Raw genomic sequence first — 24,818 nt, forward strand, 5'->3', positions numbered from 1 at the left:
AGGGGCCAGGTCCCAGCCTGGCTGGGCTGGAGGAGCCCCATGAGAGAGGGTCCTGGCCTGGGAGCAGGCTGGGTGGGGCTCGGCCCAGGCCCCCCAGTTGGCCCGGGGCAGGTAGCCCACCACGTGGGGCGGCGGCGTCCTGTCTCCACGGCAGGAGAAAGACTGCCCGCCCTCCCGGCTCCCGGGGCCGCTTAGGAAAAGCCAGCCAGTAGCAGATGGCGGCCATTTCCTCCATGAGAGAGATTCAGAAAAAGAATTCCCAGACAGCAGGCCCTGTTATCTGGGGCTAATTTTGAGCTCACGATCAGGCCCTCCTGCCTCACTGTGCTTCTGTGTTTAGGTCCTGCATGGTGGAAGAATCTGGGACCTTGGAATCCCAGCTCGAAGCTACCAAAGTAAGCGCCCCCTTGGTTTAAAGTCAGGCAGGAAGTAGGCTGGGTGGGTGCTCTTTTTCACTTTGCATAAAGCAGCACAGGACCCCATCATTTTAAAGAAAATCTTTTGTCTCTGATAGTTGCCACGTGGAGTCTTACTTGAAAAGAAAGAGGGTCCTTTGGTCCTTAGTGTATAGTCTTCCTGGCAGTCTGCCCCCGGCTCGCCCCTCCCGCCGTCCTGCGCAGCCCCGCAGGCCTCGGGCCGGGAGGGCTCTCAAACGGGCGCTCGGGGCCGGTGACCGAGGCGAGAGACTGTCCCCTACACCCTCGCTCCCCCGCCCGTAGCGCAAGCACCAGGAGATTCGAGCCATGAGAAGTCAGCTCAAGAAGATTGAGGACCTGGGGGCGGCCATGGAGGAGGCCCTGATCCTGGACAACAAGTACACGGAGCACAGCACCGTGGGCCTGGCCCAGCAGTGGGACCAGCTCGACCAGCTGGGCATGCGCATGCAGCACAACCTGGAGCAGCAGATCCAGGCCAGGTCCGTGCCCCCGGCATGGCAGCCCCCTGCCCCTGCGCCCCCCAGCGTCCCGCGCTCACTTTACTGGGATGGAACAGTGTGCCACCTGCTCACTCCATCCTGTTCTTTTAGGAACACAACCGGAGTGACTGAGGAGGCCCTCAAGGAATTCAGCATGATGTTTAAGTGAGTATGGCCTCCCCGGGCACAGGGGCGGCGGGCTCGGCGCCAGGGCCCGTGCTGAGCGGCCCTCCGTTTGTGCGGCAGACACTTCGACAAGGACAAGTCGGGCCGGCTGAACCACCAGGAGTTCAAGTCCTGCCTGCGCTCCCTGGGTTATGACCTGCCCATGGTGGAGGAAGGGGAGCCCGACCCCGAGTTCGAGACAATCCTAGACACCGTGGATCCAAACAGGTGAGCTGGAGGGAGGATAGTGGGGGCGGCTCTGCCTCCGCATCCTGCCGCATCCTCCCGGCTCACCGCGCCTGCCCCCCTCCAGGGACGGCCACGTCTCCCTGCAAGAGTACATGGCCTTCATGATCAGCCGTGAAACGGAGAACGTCAAATCCAGCGAGGAGATCGAGAGCGCCTTCCGGGCCCTGAGCTCCGAGGGAAAGCCCTACGTGACCAAGGAGGAGCTGTACCAGGTCCGGGGCTCTGCCTCCCTGCCCTGGGGACGGGGCTGGAGGTTTCCTTTGAAAAGTAAAGGCCGAGGTCGCCCAGGGGCACAACGGTCTAGCGTAACAGACCTCCGTTTGGAGCGCTCGGTTGGGGGCAGGCGTTTCCTCCCCATTTAGCGCTGACTCCCGGTCCGCGGCCCCTCGGAGAACGTGCCGCTCTCCCTGAGGCTGGGGCCCGGGCGTTCCTGCTGTGCCCCCCCGACCCCGGGGCCGGCGGGGCTGGGCTGACAGGCGGCCTCTTCCCTCCAGAACCTGACTCGGGAACAAGCCGACTACTGCGTGTCCCACATGAAGCCCTACGTGGACGGCAAGGGCCGCGAACTCCCCACCGCCTTCGACTACGTGGAGTTCACCCGCTCGCTCTTCGTGAACTGATCCCGCCCCCGCCTCGCCTGGCCCGCGCTGCTTGCCCTGCCGTCGCCTCGCTGCATGTCACCTCCTCTCCGTGCCCACGTATTCGTGTCACTCTTCACTGTAAGCTTATGTCCACTTAGCTTGGGGGTAAGACTTAGTAGGAAGGATGCTTCACTAAGCCGCGCCCGGTCCGGTGGCACCCGCCCTGTTGCTGTGGGGACCCGGATTCCTGTCGTGAAGCCAGCGGCCCCATTCCGGCTCGAGAAATCGAAGCAGCTGGCTGGCTCCTTTCCTGTTCTCCCCGCTCCATTTTGTTTTCACGTAAAAGACAAATAAATGACACTCCCCCAGACGCTTGTGTTGTCTTCATTCAGCTTCCACGAGATCCACAGCTGCCTCACCCCGCCTGCCCCCACCCACAGGGCCCTGCTGTCACTGCACTGTCCTCAGGTGGCCACCTCGGCTGCCAGCCGTGCCAAGTCCTCGGACTCCCGGGGTCCTTGTTCCGTGAACTCGGTGCTCAGCTGCCACACCTTCACTGTGCCCTCGGCGTCACCAGCAGCCAGGAGCTGAGTCTGCTGCGGATTAAATTCCAGACAGTAGACCGGGCTTGCATCCTGGGTTTGCTTGATTGAAACTGTAGGTTTCTGGGAGCTTTTCTGGAGATCAAACAGCTGCACGTCACCTGCAGGGGGAGAGACTCATGGGGGCGAGAGCCCGGACAGCACAAAACAGCCACTGCCTGGTGCTGCGATCATCCCCCCACGTGCTGTCTCTCCCCGGCTCAGAATCCAGATCCGGCTGCGCCCGTGCGGCGTAAGTGAATGTGAGCCTGGTGTCCTCTTTCCTACCTTCCCCCGAAGCAGCTGCAAACACCAAAGGGCGCACTGGGGACCAGCGCACAGCGAACAGGTACTTGTGGGACAGCTGCAGCGAGGCCAGGGGCTGGGCCTGCAATGTGGAGTACAGGTGGATGTGGCCGTCGGTCCCCGCGCTCAGGAAGAGATTCCTAGACAGGATGCAGGGGAGGAGTGCTGGGTGTCCTGGTCCACTGGGGCTTCCTGGACCCCCCCAAACCAGGGATCCCCTTAGGGAGCGAGGGGCCGATGCCCTGGACCCAACCACCAGCGCTCTGGGCACAAGGGCTCCCGTGGGGGAAGACCTGGGCCCAGGACAGACTGCAGGCCCTTCCCGCGATTCTGTGGGACCCCCTCGCCCTCCCTGTGCTGGGGCGCTGGGGCCTTCTCTACCTGTGGAAGGGGGAACAGCTCACGGAGTAGATGGGGCCACCGTGGGGCGAGAAGGTCAGCTGTGCCGGGGCCCGCAGGGGCACAGAGCTAGGCGTCCGGGTGAGGGCGGCCTCTTCCGCGGCCAGCGAGCACTGGAGTGGGAAGCCGCCTTCCGTGCCCAGAATAAAAACGCTGGGGTCAAAGCTGGAGAAGGCCACCGCCGTGGCACCCACCTCGGTCTCTCCCCGGGGAGGCTGTGGAGAAATGAGCGGTGGGGCAGAGCCAAGGGAATCTGGTCCCACAGTGTCCCAAAGGAGCCCGGTCCCTCAAGTGGGCACCGTGGCCCAAGGAGGTCAAGCGGCAGGTCCTCCGCTGGCAGCGCGGGCGCCCATGCCGCCTGCCCCCCCACACCCGGGGCTCCTCTCGGAGGCCCTACGGGGGCCCCACGTACCTTCTTCAGCCTGGTGTGCCTCGGGAGCTGCTGCACGGCCAGGGCGAAGCCCTCGGTCAGCTGCAGCCGGCCCGCGCCGACGCCCCGCCAGAGCAGCACCTTCCCGTCCGTGGCCACGCTCAGCACCTGGAAGCGGTGGCCGTGCCGGGGCTCGGGCCGCCAAAGCACCTGGGGCACCGGGATGCGGGGCTGAGGTCAGGGAAGCCCCGCTCGCTCCCCAGCCTGCCCCCACCTCCCAGCAAGACCAACGGTCACCCTCCTGTCCCCCCCCTTCTAGGAAAACAAGAGGGAGAATTCTGGGGGCGGCCCAGAGCCACCTCACACACCAGTGGGCAGTGCCAAGGGTTCTGAGCTCCGTCCCTGAGCCCGGGCAGGCCGGGACAGCTGGGAGCCTCTTGTGGCAGCTTGGGGGGTGGGGGGCAGCTGGGGGTGGCTCCTGTCAGGGGCGGGAGGTGACTCATGCCCTGGGAGCTCTGAGAACGCTGAAGGCAGCTGTCCAACTGCCACCTCCCTGGTGACCTTCTGCCAGGCCAGGCCGAGTGGGCGCCCTCTCTCCTGCTTGGCCTCCAGAGCAGGCCTGTGACCGCCCAGCCCAGCTCAGGCAGAAGGGGACGGTGACTCCCCGACCCAAGCGGCAGCCCACCGCTCTGACCTGGTACACGGGGTCTGTGTGTGTGTCGTCAGTCAGGCCCGTTCGCCAGAGCAGCGGGTCCTCGGGATGGCTCATGTCCCACACGAGCACCTCGCCATTGTACAGCCCACCTGCGGGACCAAGCGGGCGCGGGCAGGAGCCGACTCACCCAGCACCCTGGCTTCCCGGCCAAGTACCAGCCCTTCGCCCCCACGGAGCCAGCATGTGGAGCCCCTTCCCCAAAACCACCTTGAGGAGGAAGAGTCCTGGCCCGCTGCATACCCCCCACACCCCGGGAAGCTTCTCCCGCTGCCAGGCTGATCTCCGCAGCCCGGCACCCTGCCACTCCCCCCAGCGCAACCCCCTTTCCCAACACATGGGGCTCCTGTCACCGCTGACATCTCCCCAAGGGTGCCCACGTCACCCTCCTCTGGTCCTGACCAGGCCGTGCCCTTCCATGGCCCACACCCGGACAAGACAGCGAGGACCCGCTTCCTCCTCCTCCAAGCTCCGTACCGGGCATCCTCGGCATCCTCACTGCCCCCTCGGCATCCTCACCTGAGCCCAGGGGTCAGGGCCGCCCAGTCTCTGCTCCCTCGCAGCAGACCTGCCCTGACTGTGCCCCGGGGGCTGAGGGTCCATTGCAGAGCTCAGCTCGGGCCGCCCTCTGCAGGGGAGGGGGTGCGGGGGGGGGAGCAGACGCGAGGCAGGCTGAAGACTCACCTGCAACGTGGGACGGCTGCGTGGGGTGGAAGGCCAGGCACATGACGGCGCTGGGCACCTCCACCACGGCCGACGGCTGCCAGGGGTTCAAGCCTCGCCTGTCCAGGTTCCAGGCACACACGAAGGACTTGAGTGTGCCCCAGTCCCCGTCGTCCAGCCTGCACAGGGACGAGGCCGGGCCTCCTCCTCACCTGTTCCTATCACCTGACCCACCGTTTCCCCATCACACCCAGACTGTACTGGGTACTGAAGGGGCGCGCTGTCTCCATGGCACCCCGAGGCGCGACCTCTAGAGAAGGGCTCCCGGAACCAGCGAAGGGTCCACACGATGGCAGCGTGGGGAGCCGGGGCCGCAGCAGACAGCTCGTGGCCTGTGCGGACAGGTGGGCACCGGGACTCCTGTGCTCTCAGCCCTCCCGCCTCTGCTCTTTCCAGCCAAGCTGGTGCCCAGGCAGCCTTGAGAATAAAGACTCCCAGAACGGCCAAGCTCCAGGCCAGCCCCTCCCCACACAGGGAAAAAGAGCCTTAGACCAGGGTCTGAGGGCCTCCCAGTGCCCTGCAGCCACCGCGGCTGCCACTCACCGGCCATAGGCACAGGCCACCACAGAGCCGGTGGTGTTCCAGGAGACACTGCTCACGTGCAGACCCTGCCTCTGGGCCGGGGGGTAGCCCAGCGCGTGCAGACAGGTCACCTGCAAGAGACAGACCATCCCCAACCCTTAGCCCAGAGCCACCCAACAGCTGGCCTCACAGCCACCTCAACAAAGCTACACACAGGCCTGGACCTCCCGAGCCATCGGCTCCGCTGCCCAGTCCCGGCGGGAAGCGCGGAGGCTTCGTCCAAACACCACTCCTCAGAGGAGACTTCCAAAAACCCAGAAGAGGGGCGCCTGGGTGGCTCAGTCGGTTAAGCGTCTGCCTTCGGCTCAGGTCATGGTCCCAGGGTCCTGGGATCAAGCCCCGCATCGGGCTCCCTGCTCGGCGGGAAGCCTGCTTCTCCCTCTCCCACTCCCCCTGCTTGTGTTCCTGCGCTCGCTGTGTCTCTCTCTGTCAAATAAATAAATAAAATCTTCAAAAAAAAAAAAAAAAAGGATTCTCCCTCTCCCTCTGCCCCTCCACCCCACCTCTGAAAAAAAAAAAAGCTTTGGCTTCTGGAACTGGATGGTAATGACAGCTGTACAATGTGACTATGCTCAGTGCCACTGGGCTTTACACATAAAGGCCTGGCATCTTCCTTCTCAGCCCAGAGCAGGCTGGCACAGCACATGAGAAGGCTGGCCATGCAGGCCACCGTGAGCGATCAGCCCAAGGTTTCTGGGACAGGATTTGCAGCACAGATCAAAGTTCCTGTGAAAAGCTGCATACCCCCTGACCTCACACGACCCCATAGACAGAAACTATCCAATGGAAAGAACCTAAAACATGTAAAAAGCTGTATGGTGGGAACCCTCACACGTCGCTGGCAAGAACGCAGAATGGCACGGCCGCCGTGGGGAAACAATCTGGTGGTTCTTCCCAAGGTCAAACAGAGGCACCCTATGACCCAGCAATTGCGCTCCTAGGTCCACACCCAGAGAACTGAAAACACTTGTTTATCCAAAAACTTGTACAGAGATATTCACAGCATTATTCCTAACAGCCAAGATGCCCACCAGCTGATAGATGGGGTCCATCCGTCCAGTGCAGGAAGGACTGCTGAGCCACAGGAAGGAAAACGGTGACGGCACGCCCCACAGCCGGCCTCGCGGACATTCGCCCACGTGGAAGAAGCCAGTCACCGAGACCCCTCGGTAGAGGATTCCATCTATGTGAAATGTCCACAACAGACAACGCAGAGAGACAGAAAGAAGAGTAGCTGCCCGGGACTGGGGGGGAAATGAAGAGTGACTGCTGGTGGGTATGGGGCTTCTTGTGGGGGTAATGAAAATGTTCTAAAATTGTGCCCGTGTCGTACAACTCTAGGAACATAAAAACTTATTGAACTATACACTTTAAGATTTTATCTATTTATTTGACAGAGTGAGAGAACACGAGCAGGGGGAGGAGCAGAGGCAGAGGGAGAAGCAGGGAGCCTGATGAAGGGCTCCATCCCAGGACCCTGGGATCACGACCTGAGCCGAAGGCAGACGCTTAACGGACTGAGCCACCCAGGCGCCCCTACACTTTTTTTTTTAAGATTTTTTATTTATATTTGATAGAGAGTACATGAGCGAGGGGGCGGGGCAGACGGAGAAGGAGAAGCAGACTCCCCACTGAGCAGGGATCCTGGCATGGAGCCAGATCCCAGGACCCCAAGACCACGACCTAAGCCAAAGGCAGAGGCTTAACCATCTGAGCCACCCAGGTGCCCTGGAACTGTACACTTTAAATGGGTGAATTATATGGGATGTGAATGATATTTCGATAAATCTGTTATTTAAAACCAAAACGTATAGGGGCGTCTGGCTGGCTCAGACAGCAGAGCATGCTGCTGCACTCTTAATTTCAGGCTCGTAAGTTCCAGCCCCATGTTGGGTGTAGAGATTACTTAAAAATAAATAAACTAAAAGAAAAAAAAAAGAAGAAGAAGAAGAGGAGGAAGAAGAAAAGAAAAGCTGTACAGTGGGGTAGGAGGTGGAGGGAACTCAAGAAAACCTCTGGCGTCTCACCACATTCGGTTTCCTGCTCTGGGTTCTGGTTCCACGAGTGTTTTCACTTCGAAAAGCCACAGGCCTGAAGTGGCAGTTTGTGCCTGTTTTACGTCACAGTCAACTGAAGTTTACGTCAGAAATAAACCGTATATATTAATTGTCATAACTGCAGCAACCAGTACAATTGCAAATCTGAAGATGAGACTACAAACTACAAAGTGGGAGAAGCCGGGATGACGGGGCAGCTCCACACTGTCACCGTGGCGGGCGCAGAACAGCACGAAGGGTGAACAGACCTGCATGGAGAACACACCTTGACAGACCTGGCACAAAAAAATAGTGTGTGGATGAAACATCCAGTGGTTTTAAAAGGACAAGCGTGAAGTCTCTGTAGCCACCTGACAGCACAGCACGGGCTTTGCCCCCGACCAGAGAAGACCCCCAGATCGGTCACAGTGATGCACAGCTGTCCACACACACGTGCGAAACCAGAGGAAGGAAACAACAGAGCGAGGAGATCAGAAGTGCCGGCGGGAGCCCCTGTCTCTTATCTGCGATTTCTAAGTGTTCCCCAAGGTTGTCACATTGTTTTTGGAAATCTGAATCAGGGCTTCTCTCTGAGAGCAGCGTCCCGGACTTTCCGAGCTGCCACAGCAGGTGCCGAGGAGAGTGATGAAATGTCAAGGCCAACACCTTGACAGCAGGGGACACAGAAAAACCCCACATCAGCCAAAATAATCATCCCACTATGAGGAAATCAACAAAAAACGGATGCAAAAGAAGAAGTGAGGCAGAGAGAGATTTGCTGACACTGTTAACATGACAGCAAACTCGGGGAGTTCTCTGCCCGGCCTTCTGGAGACCGCTAAGACGCGGCCTTCGGGACAGCGCACCACGCTGCCGCTCCGAGCGTGCCGCCCAACCCCCCGCCTGTGCGCTCGTTTCCGGGGGAGACCTGGGTCCCCAGGGGACTCAGATAAAGGATGGCATGTCTGTGCGGCGGGACACAGCCTGGGCCACCTTTATAGGAACTGACGTGGAAAGCTCTGGCAAATGGGAAAAGTCATAAAGAAAACGTACAGTGCTTTCCACTTTTTGTTTAAAATGTTCGGGGTTGGGGGGGAGCGCACCTGGGTGGCTCAGTCATTAAGCGTCTGCCTTCAGCTCAGGTCATGATCCCAGGGTCCCGGGATCGAGCCCCGCATCGGGCTCCCTGCTCAGCGGGGAGCCTGCTTCTCCCTCTCCCTCTGCCACTCCCCCTGCTTGTGTTCTGTCAAATAAGTAGTAAATAAGATCCTTAAAAAAAAAAAATGTTCTTTATGACAACACTAGTAACAATGCTGTGTGTGAGTGAAGCACAGGGAGGAGCTAAAGGCCCGGGAACAGGTTTTCCCTCCCCGTCTACACAGTATATGCTCCGTGTTTCTGTAATGCCCGGATTTGTTATAATGAACACGTTATTGTTTTTGTAGTCAGAAAACAGATATTTGTAAAGGCGGAGAGAGTAATACACACTTGGACCAAATTAATCCATAGAAATGGGGGAAAGCACTACTAATAAAGAACAAAAGCTTAACCTCTCTAAATGCAACTGTAAAATGGAGGATCGGCAACAGCGAGGAGAGAAGAACGTGCTGAGCTCTCACTGTTCACCAAGCCCTTCCTGTGCAAACATTCGGGGCCTGCCCACTTGGTGCGGCCTTGGCAACTGCTCTTCAGAGTGATTCTGAGGATTTCCCTCAAACAATCGACTCTCCCATGCCTTCCAGTGACTTGGTGGGAAGCAGGCAGAGGAGGAGGAAGACGGGCTAGAGCGAGTCTTATGACTTCTGAATACATAGTTACTCATCTGTTTCCCGAGGAAGAAAGAATATATAAAAAAAAGTTTGGCCCAGGGCGCCTGGGTGGCTCAGTTGGTTAAGCAACTGCCTTTGGCTCAGGTCATGATCCCGGAGTCCCAGGATTGAGTCCTGCATCGGGCTCCCTGCTCAGCGGGGGGTCTGCTCCTCCCTCTGACCCTCCCCCCTCTTGTGCGCTCTCTCTCAAATAAATAAAAAAATAAAAAAATAATAATAATTGGAAAAAAAAAAAAAAGTTTGGCCCAGAACTCCACGGCTCTGCAGTCAGTCGGTCGGTGGAGGGCATGCAGCAGTGAGCAAGCAGTCTGTCCACAGGGGAGGCTGAGGCCCAGCCTGGAGCCAAAGCCAAGAGCCCCCATTCATTCAGAGCTCCCTCATCTCCAAGCCTGGGCTGTCTGTGTAGCTGGACACCGGAGCATACAGGGTGACAGGTCTGAACTGAGCCTCAGCGACACTGAAGTCACGAGAGTATGGTAGTGAAACCAGACCAGGGCTCACACCCCAGCTTGGCCCGTGACAGCTGTGTGACCGTGGACAAGTCACTTAGCCTCTCTGGGCCTCCTGTTCTGCATGGCGATCATGCTCGTGCGGCCTCGTGCAGTCATGCCGAGTGAGACAGCACAGAGAATCCTCACCGTGCGCTGCCTGGGGAGACACACTGGCAGTGGAGAGAATTCGGTCCAGAGTCCGACTCCCCAGGTTCAAACCTTGCGTCTACTGCTGACTCGCTCTGGGTGAACCTGGAAAAGTCACTTCAGCTCGGAGTCTCCCACCGGTACCTCCCAGGACCTCCCAGCTATGAATGGAGGTAACCACACACCTACCTTTTGACAGCAGGGAAGGCTCAATGACTCTTTTTCTCTTTTTTTTTAAGATTTTATTTATTTATTTGTCAGAGGGAGAAAGAGCACAAGCAGTGGGGACGGCAGGCAGAGGGAGAAACAGGCTCCCCACTGAGTAAGGAGCCTGATGCGGGACTTGATCCCAGGACCCTGGGGTCATGACCTGAGCCGAAGGCAGGCGCTTAATGACTGAGCCACCCAGGGGCCCCTCTTTTTTTTTTTAAGATTTGAGACAGAGTGTAAGAGAGAGAGCACAAGCAGGGGAGGGAGGCAGAGGGAGAGGGAGAAGCAGGCTCCTCGCTGAGCCTGGAGCCCGATTTGGGGCTCAATCCCAGGACCCCAAGATCATGACCTGAGCCGAAGGCGGTGGCTTAACCAACTGAGCCGCCCAGGCGCCCTCGGTAATTTACTCTTATAAAACTACACCGCCGGCAGACCGCGGGAGCTCTTGAATGCTGGTACTATTATCACTATCATCAGTAGCTGGGCAGCGTACAAGAAGGACTGAAAACGGGGCCAAGGCTCAAGCTGCGGCAGAGGAGGGGGCGTCCCAGGCCGCACGGGCCCGTTCCCTACCGTCGGCTGCTGCTCGGTCCAGTTCACCTCGAAGCCATCAAAAGCGTGGCTCTGCCAGTTCTTGTTCAGCTCCCGAATAACCATGGCCTCCACCCTCCGAAGAAAGGCTGCGAGCCGGGGGTCGTCGTGTGCGGACACGGACGGCGCGCCGACCGGCACCGGGGCCTCCGTCTGCACCTCGGCATCCACATGCTTCCGGGTCTGCGCGGCCTTCTCGGCGGTGGCAATGCTTGCTGTCTGGCAACTTCTCTGCAGAAGGTCACAACCCAGCGGTCACCACCCAGCCTTGCCTGCCCGCACCCACTCCGTGCTGCCGCTTACCCTCAGGCCTCTGGGCCTCCCGTCACCCTGTCGGCCCCAGTCTGTCCCCTTCCTCCTGTAACCGGCCCATCTTCCAAAGGACGAGCCCGATCCATGTGCTGTGGGTGGAGATGACCCCTCAACCTTGCTATGCACCCTGGGTCACAGTGAGAGGTCCAGGGGCAGCCAACACGCCCCAACAAGAGCCTGACCCAGGACCTTTGGTGACATTATGACACTATTTGGAGGCGATGCAGGAATTTTTTTTTTTTTTAGGCGTGCCCTTGTGAAGATACTGACAATAACAAGAATCAGGTCATATTAGAGCGGGCAGTGGTCACCTAAGCCAGCACACGGGAACACCTCAAACCGGCCCCAGCAGAAGGCCCCACAGCATCTCCCCGCCTTGGCAGGCACCTTCCAAACCGCCCCCCGTGATCAAAGGAAGCAAGTGTGTCTGTGATGAGCTAGTTGGTAGAAGGCAGGCTTCTCCCCAGCTGCCCCTTTTCTCCACCCTGCCATCTGCCTCCAATCCCTTGTCCCCTCTTTAGCTGGGCACAGGGGCAGACAATAGATCAGCCTCTTATACGGACATGACTCACCATTTACCAAGTGAGGGGCCCTCCACCACACACCATCGTCTTACAAGAGGCTCTGCTCACGCGGCCCCTCACCAGGAACCTCAACTCACAGGGCAATGACAAGGCCCAGACCCCTGTGCCCCCTCCTCAGGCTTGGGGGGACAGTGCTGGGCACCAGGCCAGCACTAGTAAGCCTGAAGGAAGGGAGCTGGCCCCACACAGGGGCAGCTCTTGCTAGAACATGAAACAGCTATCCCCACGTTCCCCTTCACATTCCACAAAAGTCTCCTTGCTTATCTACCTCCCATTAAACTGTGAGTTCCTCCAGCTTCAGAACCCTGTCTGATCTCTCTTTATATCCCCAGCACTTTGCATGGTATTTGGCACATGGCACAAGCTCATTTATGCTATATATATAGTATACAGTGTGTATATATATCCATGACGCTATGTTATATATACGTGTATACTAATATAACACATATTATACATATTCCATGTTATTTATATACATCTCCACTATGCTACACACACACACACACACACACACACACACACACACACACACACACATTATTTACTGAGCATCCACTTGCCAGGCACTGTCTGGGTACTACGGATACAGCAAAAAACAAAATGTGCAAGATTCCTAAGGAGCGTGCCTAAGGAGCGTCCATGGGGTTGGGGCCACACAAACAAGAAAACCCATCGACTACCTCTGTGCTAAGTGCGGCAGAGGTGTGGGAGAGAAGAGAACGGCTGGGGGGGCCTCTGGGGAAATGGCACTTGAGCTGAGGTGTGAAGGACAAGCAGAGAGCTACAGGAGAGGGGCCTGGACAGGGATGGGGGTGGGGGCGGCAGGGAGGCGAGAGCAAAACCTGCCAGTAGAAAAAGCCCCACGCTCAGAGCCTGGCCAGCAGGCCGCAGAGTGTGAGGAAGGTGGCACATAAGCAAGGGCAAGGCCAGGAGGTGTCTGAGAGCCAGGACGAGCGGGGCTTTCTCTCTGTGTGTGAGCCCCAGGATGGCCGTAAGCAAGGCCATGCCTGTCTGGCTGCTCAGGGAGAAGTGAGGAGCAGAGAGCAGGTGTGACAACCAGTGGATGTGATGGCAGATTCTGGGAGAAGAGAACACAGAAGTAGTTCTGTTGGGCCTCCTCCAGACTGAGATGCCTCCCCACCATCCACATGGAGGCGTCAAGGAGTCCCGAGAGCGGCCAAAAGGCACGAGGCTCTGGAGAGCATCCAGCAGAGACGCGACCTGAAGCCGCAGCACTGGAGGAGTCCCCCAAATCCAGTGGAGTGTGCACACCGAGGAATTCAGGGATGGGTACGGGGGTCACAAAGTATACAGGCGGGGCGCCCGGGGGCTCAGTCGTTGGGCGTCTGCCTTTGGCTCGGGTCGTGATCCCGGGGTCCTGGGATCGAGCCCCGCATCGGGCTCCCTGCTCCGCGGGAAGCCTGCTTCTCCCTCTCTCCCCACTCCCCCTGCTTGTGTTCCTGCTCTCACTGTGTCTCTCTCTTTCAAATAAATAAATAAAATTTTAAAAAAAGAAAGAAGGTATACAGGCTAAGAGACGGCGGGTGAAAATCATCGAAGTTCCTGAAGCCACGATGATGGTAAGAGTGTCGGTCCCTAAGTGCTCACTCAGGCACCGTCCCCAAAGCACTATCCGTATCTCATTCATGCTCACAACCACCCTATGAAGAAAATCCTACCTTTGCATTACTACTGTTGGCAACCGAGGCACAGAGAAGTAACTCACCCAAGGTCACACAGCACACAGGTGATCGCAGTGGAGCCTGAATCCAGGTAGTTGGACCTGTGACACCAAACTGTGTCTCAGTCAAGGGTGTTCTCACCCAAACAGTCCAACGTACCTGGCCATTGATCACATCAGATGAACACAGAAAAATGTTTCTAAAAGAATGTTAACCCAGAGTCTTAATGTAAGACAAAAATGTCCACAAGAGACAGCGAGCTGTCACCCTTTCCAGCTATCTCTCTTAATATTTGTTTGATGCTTGTTTATTCAGGCAAACAACAAATGTCAAAACACTAGGGAAAATTTAGGGAGAAAAAAAACTTAAAACCAATGATACTAGGGGCCCCTGGGTGCCTCCGATAGTTAAGCATCTGCCTTCAGCTCAGGTCATGATCTCAGGGTCCTGGGATCGCGTCCCACATCAAGGAGCCTGCTTCTCCCTCTGCCTGCCACTCCCCCTGCTTGTACTCTCCCTCTCTCGCTCTCTCTGGCAAATAAATAAATAAAATCTTAAAAAAAAAAAAAAAAAAAACAATGATACTGCACCCGCAATTTTTTTTTCCTGTGAATTGGCAGGAAACCACCATTACTCTCTTTTCCCTCTGGGATACCAAAGTAGGTTCCCATGGTTCAAGATCCAAGTATCGGGTCTGACCCTGACCCGGCCCATATCGTCTGGGGATGGAGCCCAAACCTCCAGAAAGGAAGGGCTTGCTCAAGGTCCCCCCATATACATCAGTGCCTTCCGTGCCAGGCAGTGTGTGGCTGGGCTGAGGCTCCCATCTGAGATGTCAGGGAAGAAGTCAGGGCCGAACAGGATCCTTGCTTCCTAGACCTCGGCAGGGCCAGGAAGGAGAGTGTTAGGGATGCTGGGCTGCAGCCTACCTCCCACACCTCGGAGGCAGAGGTGCTGCAGGGGAAACGGGGGGGTGGGGGGGTGAGGGGGGCTGGGGCCAGACTTTAATCACACACGAAAACAATTCCCAAACCAAGATCACCAGGCTCCATGCTCTGGAGTCTGAAGCCCCGGTGACCTCCAGCGGAGAGGACAGCAATGGGACAGGGAGCAGAGCCCAGGAGGAGAGCCCAGCTCTCCCGCCCCAAGAGAGAGCCTGCAGATACCCAGAATGTCAGGACTCCGACCCAAGCCACAAAACAGGCCCCAACACCAGGACTGCAGCTTCTGCCTGGATGGGAAGTGGACACTAACCTAGGCTGGGCCAATCAGGGAAACTCATGACGGAGGCAAAGATTTCACAAGTTAAACAGCACAGGCCTGGAACTGAAACTTGGAAACTCTGGGCCTCGACACTTAGCCACTGCCACAATGCGACCAGGAGACAAGCAGAGACAGGCCTCAGGGGATGCATAGCAACAGCAGAGCTGAGAGGCAGACAGCCCCCAAAGCTTCCTGGATTCCTCAGGACCAGCTGCACCTCCATGCAGAGGCCCAGGAGACCCCTGCATCCTGAAGAGAAGTGCCTGGCCGGTTTCTGTCACTTGCTATCACACTGAACCCTAGGAAGGCTCCCTGACCCCCAGACCGCCACCCCTCAAGGCCTCACTTCTGAAATAAGGGGTCTCTGGCTGGCATCTAGGACTGGCCGATCAATTTCAGGAACAATCATAATGACAGAGGAAATGGCCCCACTGGGTCCAGTGACCGGCCCCCACCCCAGGCCCCATTCTGCTGACAGAATCCTGGGCTCTGCCCTACCTTCAGGGTCAAAGACTGACCAGTGCCAGTGTAACTGTGCTGATGTGTGACTCAGTCGTTCAGAAACTGGCCAGCTAGAGAAATCCATCCAGGGGATATCAATATGAGGCAGGCCAACTTCAAAGTCATGAGTAGAACAGTCACTTTCGTATTAAAAATACACATTCTAGGGGCGCCTGGCTGGCTCAGTCAGTAGAGCGTGCGACTCTTGACCTCGGGGTCATGAGTTCAAGCCCCACGTTGGGTGTAGAGATAGATAGATATGGGGCGCCCGGGTGGCTCAGTTGGTTAAGCATCTGACTCTTGATTTCAGCTCAGGTCATGATCTCAGGGTTGTGAAATCAAGGCCCCCATCTAGCTCTGTGCCAGGCGTGGAGGCTGTTTAAGATTCTCTCCCTCCGCCCTTCCACCTCCTCTCTCCCTCTCAAGAAAAAAAATAGACAGACAAAATATATACATTCTAGATCTCCTTGACTCTAGGATGTATTGATTATAAAGCCTTCCAACTATTCAATAGTAGCTCTTCAGGGAGAAACTATATTAAATACACAGTTCATTTGTGAGACACACCGAATTTTAAGATCTGTTAAAAAGGCTGGGGGTGGGGGTGTGTCCTCTAATCGAGGAAATACATCACCATAGAAAGAATGTGTGTTTGAAGGTCTGGGATGATGTGCAGTGAGAGGCCCAGCCCCCATTACTCCCCTGGGTAGTAACCACCACCAGCAAATACCAGAAGCATACCACTTCTCACTTCACCCTCCCAACCAGCCTGAGCCAGCACATCTGACTCCAGGGTGGAAAGGGACCTCAAAGACCATTCTAGACCTGCATTCTCAATGGGCAGGCCCCGGAATCACCTGGAAGCTTGCTAAAACACAAGCTGCCACCTCCGGGAGGTGTTCCTGAGTGTACTGCACTAACAAGCCCCCAGGCGATGTGATGCTGCAGGGGTGGGGGGCTGTTACTCAGACCCCACATGTGGGCCTCACCCGTTTGCGTGCCTCCCAGGGCTACAGCCCGAGGTCCATCACCTTTTACCCCCCCAGTCAGACCATGCTCACATTCCCCCCCTTTCTATCTCCGCTACTCTGGGGGCTGGGGCTTCACCTGGGGTCGGGTAGCACACGGCTCATCCCCAGAGGGTGGGGAATGCTGTCAAGCCCACCTGAGGGACGCTGCTGGGCACGTGTGGGGGCAGTGGCTTGTCTCTGTCACCTCATCACTTCCGGCAAGCCCACTTCCACTCGTCCTCCCCAGAGTCTCCTTTTCCTCAGGTTGCTGTCACCCCGAGGCCTCCCTTCTTCCACCTCCTTCCCCATCGGGTCCTGCACACCTGAGAAGGCGGGTGTGACAGCAGCAGAGAGGACCCCAGCCTAGGTCAGCGGCTCTCCGTGCGCGAGTCGCGCTCGCTGCAAAGCCCCCGTGCGAGCCCCACCTCGAGGTGACCCAGGTGAGGCGCAGTTCACCACCAACACGCAGACAAGGTGCGGCGGGAACGTCTTGGGCGCAAAGTTGAGCCGAGCGGGCTTCGTGATGCAGTATGGACAACTGTCCCAGGACACCTCCACGAGCGTGGAGTAACCGAGCCTGGAACCGACATCAAGGCACAGCCTCCTGTTCGGATGAACTTGCCTCTTGAGTGTATCAGGGCAACAAAGAGCTATTCGAAGGACGACGAGGAGCCGGGAGCCAGCCGCGTGCGGAGGGCAACAGCAGACATTTCCATAGAAGCTGGGAGCTGCCGAGGTGCTAGACCACCTTTGAGCTATAGTTACTGCAGACTATCTTGGTGTCGTCTTAGCCTCTTAATCTCTTCTCATGCTCTTTGGAAGAAAAAAAAAAAATCCAGTATCGACACTGTCTAGCAAACTCAAAGGTAGAGAACCACAGACTGAATTCTCCTTGAAAATCATTAAGAGGCCAGGCCCCAGGTTAAAAAAAAAAACACCTTCCAGCAGGGGGTGACATAGGCCACAGAAGCCACCAGGGCGTCAAAGCAGCAGCCAGTCAGGGAAGGAGGAAGAGTCCGCGGGAAGGCAGCTCATTTAATTCAAAGCAGGAGAGAAGAGATGTACCCTGTGTGGGATAACAGCACCCAGGAAAATTATTCAATCCAGTGTTTCCTGGGGCACCTGGGTGGCTCAGTCGTTAAGCGTCTGCCTTCGGCTCAGGTCATGATTCCAGGGTCCTGGGACTGAGCCCCGCATCGGGCTCCCTGCTCGGCGGGAAGCCTGCTTCTCCCTCTCCCACTCCCCCTGCTTGTGTTCCCTCTCTCCCTGTGTCTCTCTCTCTGTCAAATAAATAAATAAAATCTTAAAAAAAAAAAAAAAATCCAGTGTTTTCTGGGTGCCTTTGGGAGGTACAAAAGTACACAAGACTCACTCCCCTGCCCTCTGGGAGCTCACAGTCCAAGGAAGACAGATCTGAATGTCCAAAATGCATCCCATGGATGAAAAAGTTCTGGAACTAGATAGTGGTGCTTGTTGGCACCTATGAATGTACTTGACACCACTCAACTGTACACTTAAAAACAGTAAAATTACTATTATATGTCTCCTGCCACAATTTTATTTATTTTTAAGTAATCTCTATGCCCAACATGGAGCTCGAACTCACGATCCTGAGATCAAGACTCACATGCTCTACCACTGAGCCAGCCATGTGCCCCACCACAATTTTTTAAAAAAGGAAAAAAACACACCCCACATTCTCCTAGGATCAGAATTGGGCTTCAGAAAGGTAATGTTGTTGGAAATAGGATGCATTCAATTGGTGGTCTCAAATTTTGCTACCTATTATAATGAATGACCTAGGAAGCTTTAATAAAACCAGATTCCCACGTCACACCACATACCAATTAAGCTGAAATCGCTGAATGTAGGACCCAGACATCCATATTTTTCAAGAGTCTCCAGGACATTCCAGTGTCAGCCAAGTTTGAGAAATATCGGATGAGCAAAGAGGGATAATTACATACCCTCCATCTCAGGCAGCTAGAGAGCTGCCTGACACTCCCATACCATCCACCTGAGCAGCTCCAGGCTTTCAAACTGCTTTTTTTTTTTTTAAAGATTTTATTTATTTATTTGACAGAGAGAGACACAGCGAGAGAGGGACACAAGCAGGGGGAGTGGGAGAGGGAGAAGCAGGCCTCCCGCCAAGCAGGGAGCCCGATGCGGGGCTCGATCCCAGGACCCTGGGATCACGACCTGAGCCGAAGGCAGATGCTTAACGACTGAGCCACCCAGGCGCCCCTCAAACTGCTCTTACCCACAATCTCATTTAACCCCTCAGGAAGTATTCTCACAAGGACCCACTTCGCAGAAGAAGAGATCATGTGACTGGCCCAAAGCCCTAAAGTGTGCGTGCACCCCAGTCTCAAACCAAAGTCCAGGACACTATCCCTCTGTGAACAGATTGGAATAAGACAAGAAGAGTCAAGTCAGGCCAAAGACCATTAATATTAAAACAAAAAAGGGGCACCTGGCTTGTGAGTGCGAGCCCACATTGGGGGTAGAGATTACTTAAAAAATAAAATCTTAAAAAAAATGTAAAAAGGGGCGCTTGGGTGCCTTAGTCGGGTCAGGGTCTGACTCTTGGTTTCCACTCAGGTCATGATCTCAGGGTCATGGGGTCAGGCCCCGCACTCAGTGGGGAGTCTGCTAGAGATTCTCTCTCTCTAGAATAAATAAATCTTTTAAAAAAATGTTTTTAGGGGCGCCTGGGTGGCTCAGTCGTTAAGCGTCTGCCTTCGGCTCAGGTCATGATCCGGATCGAGCCCCACATCGGGCTCCCTGCTCCGCGGGAAGCCTGCTTCTCCCTCTCCCACTCCCCCTGCTTGTGTTCCCTCTCTTGCTGTGTCTCTGTCAAATAAATAAATAAAATCTTTTAAAAATAAATAAATAAATAAATAATAATAAAATTTTTTTTTTAAAGGAAAAAGAAATTCATCACTGGAACGTGGAAGTACATTCAAATATTGCACCACTACATGGGCCAAGCAGAGACCAATGTTCAACTTTTCCAAAAAGACTTTAAAAAAAAAAAAAATTAAGGAACTGTATTTAAAAATTAGCTTAAAAATTTTTTAAGTAAATAAGTAAAAGTTAGCTAAAACACTCACCATGGGGTTTATTGATAAAAGAAAAATTGGAAACTGCCTAAAAACCCACCAAAAGAGAATGGTTAAATAAAATGAAATTACAAAAAAAAAAATTTTAACGTGGAAATTTGTTGCGGTCTACAAAATGTTGTGTACAGTGTGAGCCCATTTGTTTTTAAAAAACAGACAACACAGTTGTGACAGGTACAAACCAAATGACTGGGGAATTGGGTGATTTTTATTTCCTTTTTTTTGTGTGTGCAACCAGGTTTTTTCTACATTTTGGACACATTAACTTCTATAAAGAGAAAAAAGTTAATTTGGAAAAAGCAGTTTAGCTCCTTCTTCCGACCCCTGCAACATTCTTACAACTTAATCAAAAATCTCCTTCAATAAGACAGGAGATGCTAGTCCAAGGAAATCACCCTCACAGATGAAAGCTCTTAGACCTCAAGTGTTTGAATTTGTTCTTAGAATCCTACAGGTTAAAACTATAGTCACAAGAAAATGAAAAAAAGAAAGAAAGAAAGAAAGAAAATGAACCTGCCCCCATTTCATTCTCTAAGAAGAAAAAAAGTTAGACTGAACCGTGGTCTCCAACCTAAAGTCTTCTAGAATCTGGGTCTTCGGCCAACAAGAGTTATTTCAAGTGTTCTTAAAGGCCAGTAAATGTGAATTATACGTTTACCTGTGATAAGGATGGACAGATTTAACTTAAATTTAACTTATTTATAAATATCCACTTGGCTTTGCACTACAGTGTTTCTAGGCAGCATGGTTAAGTGGGGAGTGCTTTGAAGCCACATCAAATCCTGGCTTGAGACCTGCATGCAGACTGTTGACCTGAGGCAAGAAACCGGTCTTCAAGAGTAAGACTTCATGGAAAGCTCACTGGTGTTGGTGAGGACCTAAGCTCTGCAGGTTTGGCCACTCCCGTGGTAAGTGTGCAGCACCCTATTATGCTCCCCATTTTCACCGAGGAAAAGCCAACATCCTTACAATGGTCTGCAAGACCCTACTTGACCTGCCTCTGCTTACCCACTCTGACTTCAACTGGGACCATTTCCCTTTCTCTCATTCCTCCCCAGCGCGGCTGCCTCCTCAAACACGCAAGATCTGCTCCAACCCCAGGGCCTTTGCACTTGCAGTTTGCCCTGCCTGGCTACTCTACCCCAGGTATCCACTTGGCTAACTCTCTCACTCCTCAAATGTCACTTTCTCAATGAGGCCCACCTACCCCCTCACTCTCCAACCCAGTCCCTCCAATCCCTCACCCTTCTTTTACATTCGTCCGTGGCACTACTCACCTCCTAGCGAACACACAGCATAATTTACTTATCACATAGGTTGCCTATTGGTTGTGCCCTGCAAACGGCCCCACGTCAGCTCCAAGAAGGAAGAGCTCTTGGCACACGGCAGGCCCTCAAAATCTGCGCGAAGACCCCTGAGAAGACCTGGCGCCCAGGAGCCCTGCCCCTCAATTCCTCAAAAAACCTCGCTGTGTGTGCTTTTGATTACGCTCCTAGAAAACCGGCGTATTTCGACCTTGAAATGCAATCGTCTTTTTAAAGAAAATTTAGTTTGAAATGCCTAAAAACGGCGGTTCACATAAAATCCTTCAAAACAGGGGGTCTGCAGAAGTCTTAAGGAAAAACCCCTTATGTGGTTGTTCAGAGTCTGAGGAAACGCACCAGAATACCGCAAGGGTTTGGTTCTGTGGCTGAAAATACAAAAATAACCTGGTGGCACGCCAGAACCTGGCCCGGAGACCGCGCGCGGACCCTCGCCCTCCTGCCCACGTCGCCCCGAGCCGGGCCCGCGCCCTCACCGTCTCCCGGCGGATGCCCTGGACGCCCCTCCACTGCGAGGGCACAGACGCCACGCCCAGGGTCTCGTCCTGCAGCGGCCCAGGCCGCCCGGGCCCCTCGGCGCCCGCAGCCCCGCCTGTCGCCAGCGTCTCAGCTCCCGCACTTCCCGCCCGGCCAAGCTGCCTGGGCTGCGCGCGGGTTGCCATGGAGATAGCTCCGCCCTGTCGTGCCTGCGCACTCCGACGTGACCTTCGCCCCTGAGCCTACAAAGCGGAAGACAGGGGTGGTGAGGCTAGCCCCACCATTTTTGAATTGGTCAGACCTCCTCCTCCAAGACCTGAGAGAACGAGATAAATTATTATTTTTGGTCAGTATGAGACAAGCTTGGCCAGTTTTGGATACTTCTTCCCAGTAGGGGCACGCTTGGGCATGCGCGGCTACCCCTGGGTTGGGGGGGAGGGAAGGGCGGAAGTACGGCACCGTGCCAGGCTCAAAGATGGCGCTGAGCGGCCAGACGCAGAGGCGAAGACGAGAGGCTCCGGGGACCGAAGGCTGCGAGGACGGGAGGCTGCGATCGCGGCGGGCTGACGAGTTGTGGGGCCTGGGGTTGCAGAGCCCGCTGAGAAGTTGGGTGCTCCCAGTTGGCGGCCACCTCGAGTCCAAGTGCTCGCCCTCTGATCCTCAGTCTCTGCCGCGATAAAATAATGATTTAAAATATCCATCTGCGGAGGTAGAGTTTGGTTGGATAATTGGAAGGCACAAATGAGGTCGAATATAGAAAAATGCTTGTTAAATCGAAATTAAAGGCCCACGTAACTACCACTTATCGAGTGTCTATCGTGTGTCAGGCAGAGCCCAGAGATGTATGTATGTTGAACTTATTAAATGCCCTCTTTGATAGACTGGGTACCTCTTCAGGCCTCGGTTTCCTAGGTGTCAAATGAAGCTAGTAAGACTGGACCTGCTTTACTTGACCAAGGAAGGTAAATATTTCAGGAAGAGAAGAGTGGTCAGAGGTATTAAATGGCCCAAACAGGTCAATGAAGATAAGGCCCCAAAATAGATCAATCACTGAAACTGACACTCTGGATGATACCTGATGACCTTAGTGAGAATAATTTCAGTGGAGTAGGGGGAACAAAATTTGGCCTGCAGAGGCTTTAAGAATGAAAGAAGGAAGTAGAGAAAGTAGGGCGCCTGGGTGGCTCAGATGGTTGGGTGTCTGCCTTCAGCTCAGGTCGTGATCCCGGGGTCCTGGATCGAGGCCTGGTCGGGCTCCTGGCTCAGCAGGGAGCCTGCTTCTCCCTCTCCCTCTGCCTCTCTCCCTGCTCATGCTTTCTCTCTCTCTCTCTCTCTCTCTCTCTGTTATCTCTGTGTCTCAAATGAATAAATAAAATCTTAAAAAAAAAAGGAAGTAGAGAAAGTAATGGACATTATCAAGCAGTTAAAGACAGGAAGTAGGTGTGAGTGTAAATTGGTAAAACCTAATTGGAGGGTTATTTAATCTTAAAGTCTCTTCTTGAATCTAGAAATCCTACTTCGGGAATTTTTCCTGTGTCAACAATTACAGATCTGCCCAAATGTTGAGCACCAAGGAAAGTCACTAGCACCTCATTTATAATAACATTACTATGATAATAGTAGAATCTTGCAGTCACCCTAAATTTCCAAGCAAAGTGGTGCCACACAACAGGTGCTCACAAAATATTTGAGAAAGGGGCGCCTGGGTGGCTCAGTCGTTAAGCGTCTGCCTTCGGCTCAGGTCATGATCCCAGGGTCCTGGGATCGAGCCCCGCATCGGGCTCCCTGCTCCGCGGGAAGCCTGCTTTTCCCTCTCCCACTCCCCCTGCTTGTGTTCCCTCTCTTGCTGTCTCTCTCTCTGTCAAATAAATAAAAATCTTTAAAAAAAAAAAAACATCTGCCTTCAGCTCAGGTGGGGAGCCTGCTTCTCTCTCTGCCTCTCTTGCTCCCCATGCTCATTTTCTCTCTCACTCACTCTTTCTCTCAAATAAATAAATAAAATCTTAAAAATAAATAAATATTTGAGAAAGAATGTATAGTAGGCCTATAATTGAGTATTTCTGACACATGGTATAGAATCTCAGGTGGCCATTAACAGTGTTGTTATATAGATATTTAAATGTGGCAAAATGTGCAGCATATTAAAGTGTTGTTTTTTTTTTAAGATTTTATTTATCTATTTGACAGAAAGAGAGACAGTGAGAAATGGAACACAAGCAGGGGGGAGTGGGAGAGGGAGAAGCAGGCCTCCTGCTGACAGGGAGCCCGATGTGGGGCTCGATCCCAGGACCCCGTGATCACGACCTGAGCTGAAGGCAGATGCCCAACAACTGAGCCACCCAGGTGCCCCGCATATTAAAGTTTTTATAAAACTCAATTTATGCAGTGTATCCTGTTTTTATGATATTATATATCATATAATATATATCCTTATATATTTCTAACAAAACCTAGGAGTATAGATCCAAATATTGATAGCAGTTGCCTCTGGGTGATTTAAATTTCATTTTTTTCTCTTTGTGGCATTCAAGTTTTATATGGCTTATTTGTGAAAAGAAAGCCATGAATGAATGAATGAACAAAGGATCAGACTATGCTTAGTATGCTAGAGAGAGTATTATACCTTGGGCAAGCAGGACAGTTGGGGTAATGTATCCGGGGTGGGGCGGGGGGGGGGGGGGGAGTCTTGAGCAGGGATATGTGCTCAGAAAGGAGGAGGCTGAAAGGGAAAGCACTGGATGAGGAGTGGAGGGAGCAAGGAGAAGAGCAGTTGGGCAGCCAGTGGCCCTGTGGTGTCTCTCCAGCCCTCATCCTGAAGCAACAGGCACTCTGGCCCATCCTCCGTTACCCTGACAGCAACTCAAACTCCTCTGCCCAACCTCTGGGATGCTCCTCCCTGCTCTCCTAACCTTCAGGCCTCCCTGGAAGTGTTACTTGCTAAAGGGACTAGATCCCAAACCCCTGTTACTGGCTCTCAGGAACCAAATTTCTCTCCTCTGGAGCACTCCTCAAATATGTAATTAGGTAACAAGGTACTAAAGCCTGTCTTTGCCCCAGTGGGTCATCTCTACTAACACAGGGACCACAGGTGTCCCCAGAGCCCAGCAATGTGCCTGGCATACAGCAAAGACTAATCAAATGCTTCACCATTGGTAAGTACAGTTTTCAGCCTTCTAGGAGGGTGGAGCCCCTCTTAAATCTCAGATGGAGTATCAGACCATTTCCAGGAAGCTTCCTTCTTCCTACCTCTACTTGCTGCACAAAAAGTTCAGTAAATGTATGTTCAGAGAACATTCAAATGCATTCAAAGAGGCCCTTGCAAAGAGTCAAAAAAGAAGGCATCCCCATTTTAAAACCCTGTTGGTTGGGGCGCCCGGGTGACCCAGTAGATTAAGCGTCTGCCTTCAGCTCAGGTCATGATCCCAGGGTCCTGGGATCGAGCCCCACATCGGGCTCCCTGCTCAGCGGGAAGCCTGCTTCTCCCTCTCCCACTCCCCCTGCTTGTGTTCCCTCTCTCGCTGGGTCTCTCTCTGTCAAATAAATAAAATCTTTAAAAAAATAAAATAAAATAAATAAAACCCTGTTGGCAATTATTTCAGGAACATTCAGTTCTACTTAGTAAACAACTCAACCTTCGAATGTCTATACCATGCA

At 54.1% G+C, this 24,818-nt stretch overlaps 2 protein-coding genes across 17 annotated transcripts in view; one reads left to right on the plus strand and one right to left on the minus strand.

The window, feature by feature from the left end:
* SPTAN1 (spectrin alpha, non-erythrocytic 1) overlaps positions 1–2,281 on the plus strand; it is a 61,699-nt gene extending 59,418 nt beyond the window's left edge. For all 13 annotated transcript variants that reach the window (XM_078061856.1, XM_078061854.1, XM_078061858.1 and 10 more), the window contains 6 exons: positions 341–395; positions 720–916; positions 1,028–1,081; positions 1,163–1,309; positions 1,395–1,542; positions 1,825–2,281. In XM_078061856.1, the coding sequence (XP_077917982.1) occupies positions 341–395; positions 720–916; positions 1,028–1,081; positions 1,163–1,309; positions 1,395–1,542; positions 1,825–1,950 (727 nt within the window). In that variant the 3' untranslated portion in view covers positions 1,951–2,281. The remainder of the gene's footprint in view (positions 1–340; positions 396–719; positions 917–1,027; positions 1,082–1,162; positions 1,310–1,394; positions 1,543–1,824) is intronic.
* On the minus strand, positions 2,280–21,364 carry DYNC2I2 (dynein 2 intermediate chain 2). 4 transcript variants are annotated; one of them, XM_036069029.2, is made up of 10 exons: positions 21,164–21,273; positions 13,514–13,570; positions 10,871–11,119; positions 5,546–5,655; positions 4,964–5,121; positions 4,262–4,371; positions 3,610–3,777; positions 3,180–3,412; positions 2,781–2,938; positions 2,280–2,614 (listed from the first exon to the last, which is right to left on the minus strand). In XM_036069029.2, exons 3-10 carry the CDS (start codon positions 10,952–10,954, stop codon positions 2,376–2,378), a joined length of 1,260 nt encoding a protein of 419 aa, XP_035924922.2. In that variant the 5' UTR covers positions 10,955–11,119; positions 13,514–13,570; positions 21,164–21,273; the 3' UTR covers positions 2,280–2,375. The 4 variants fall into 4 exon arrangements, with proteins under 4 accessions (XP_035924922.2, XP_035924915.2, XP_035924907.2 ...); XM_036069022.2 differs by lacking the exon at positions 13,514–13,570 and having other exon boundaries at positions 2,781–2,880; positions 21,164–21,364; XM_036069014.2 differs by lacking the exon at positions 13,514–13,570 and having other exon boundaries at positions 21,164–21,364.
* Positions 21,365–24,818: the final 3,454 nt, after the last annotated feature.

The sequence above is a fragment of the Halichoerus grypus genome, chromosome 14 (genome assembly GCF_964656455.1).
Source record: "Halichoerus grypus chromosome 14, mHalGry1.hap1.1, whole genome shotgun sequence".
Classification (NCBI taxonomy): Eukaryota; Metazoa; Chordata; class Mammalia; order Carnivora; family Phocidae; genus Halichoerus; species Halichoerus grypus.

Bases quoted from the DNA above. Each gene is read 5' to 3' on its own strand.
- DYNC2I2 (XM_036069014.2), bottom strand. From the start codon at position 21,349: ATGGCAACCCGCGCGCAGCCCAGGCAGCTTGGCCGGGCGGGAAGTGCG. The intron at 3,413-3,609 runs GTACGTGGGGCC...ATTTCTCCACAG, and splicing joins GGCACACCAGGCTGAAGAAG to CCTCCCCGGGGAGAGACCGA. The intron at 2,939-3,179 runs GTAGAGAAGGCC...CATCCTGTCTAG, and splicing joins AGCTGTTCCCCCTTCCACAG to GAATCTCTTCCTGAGCGCGG.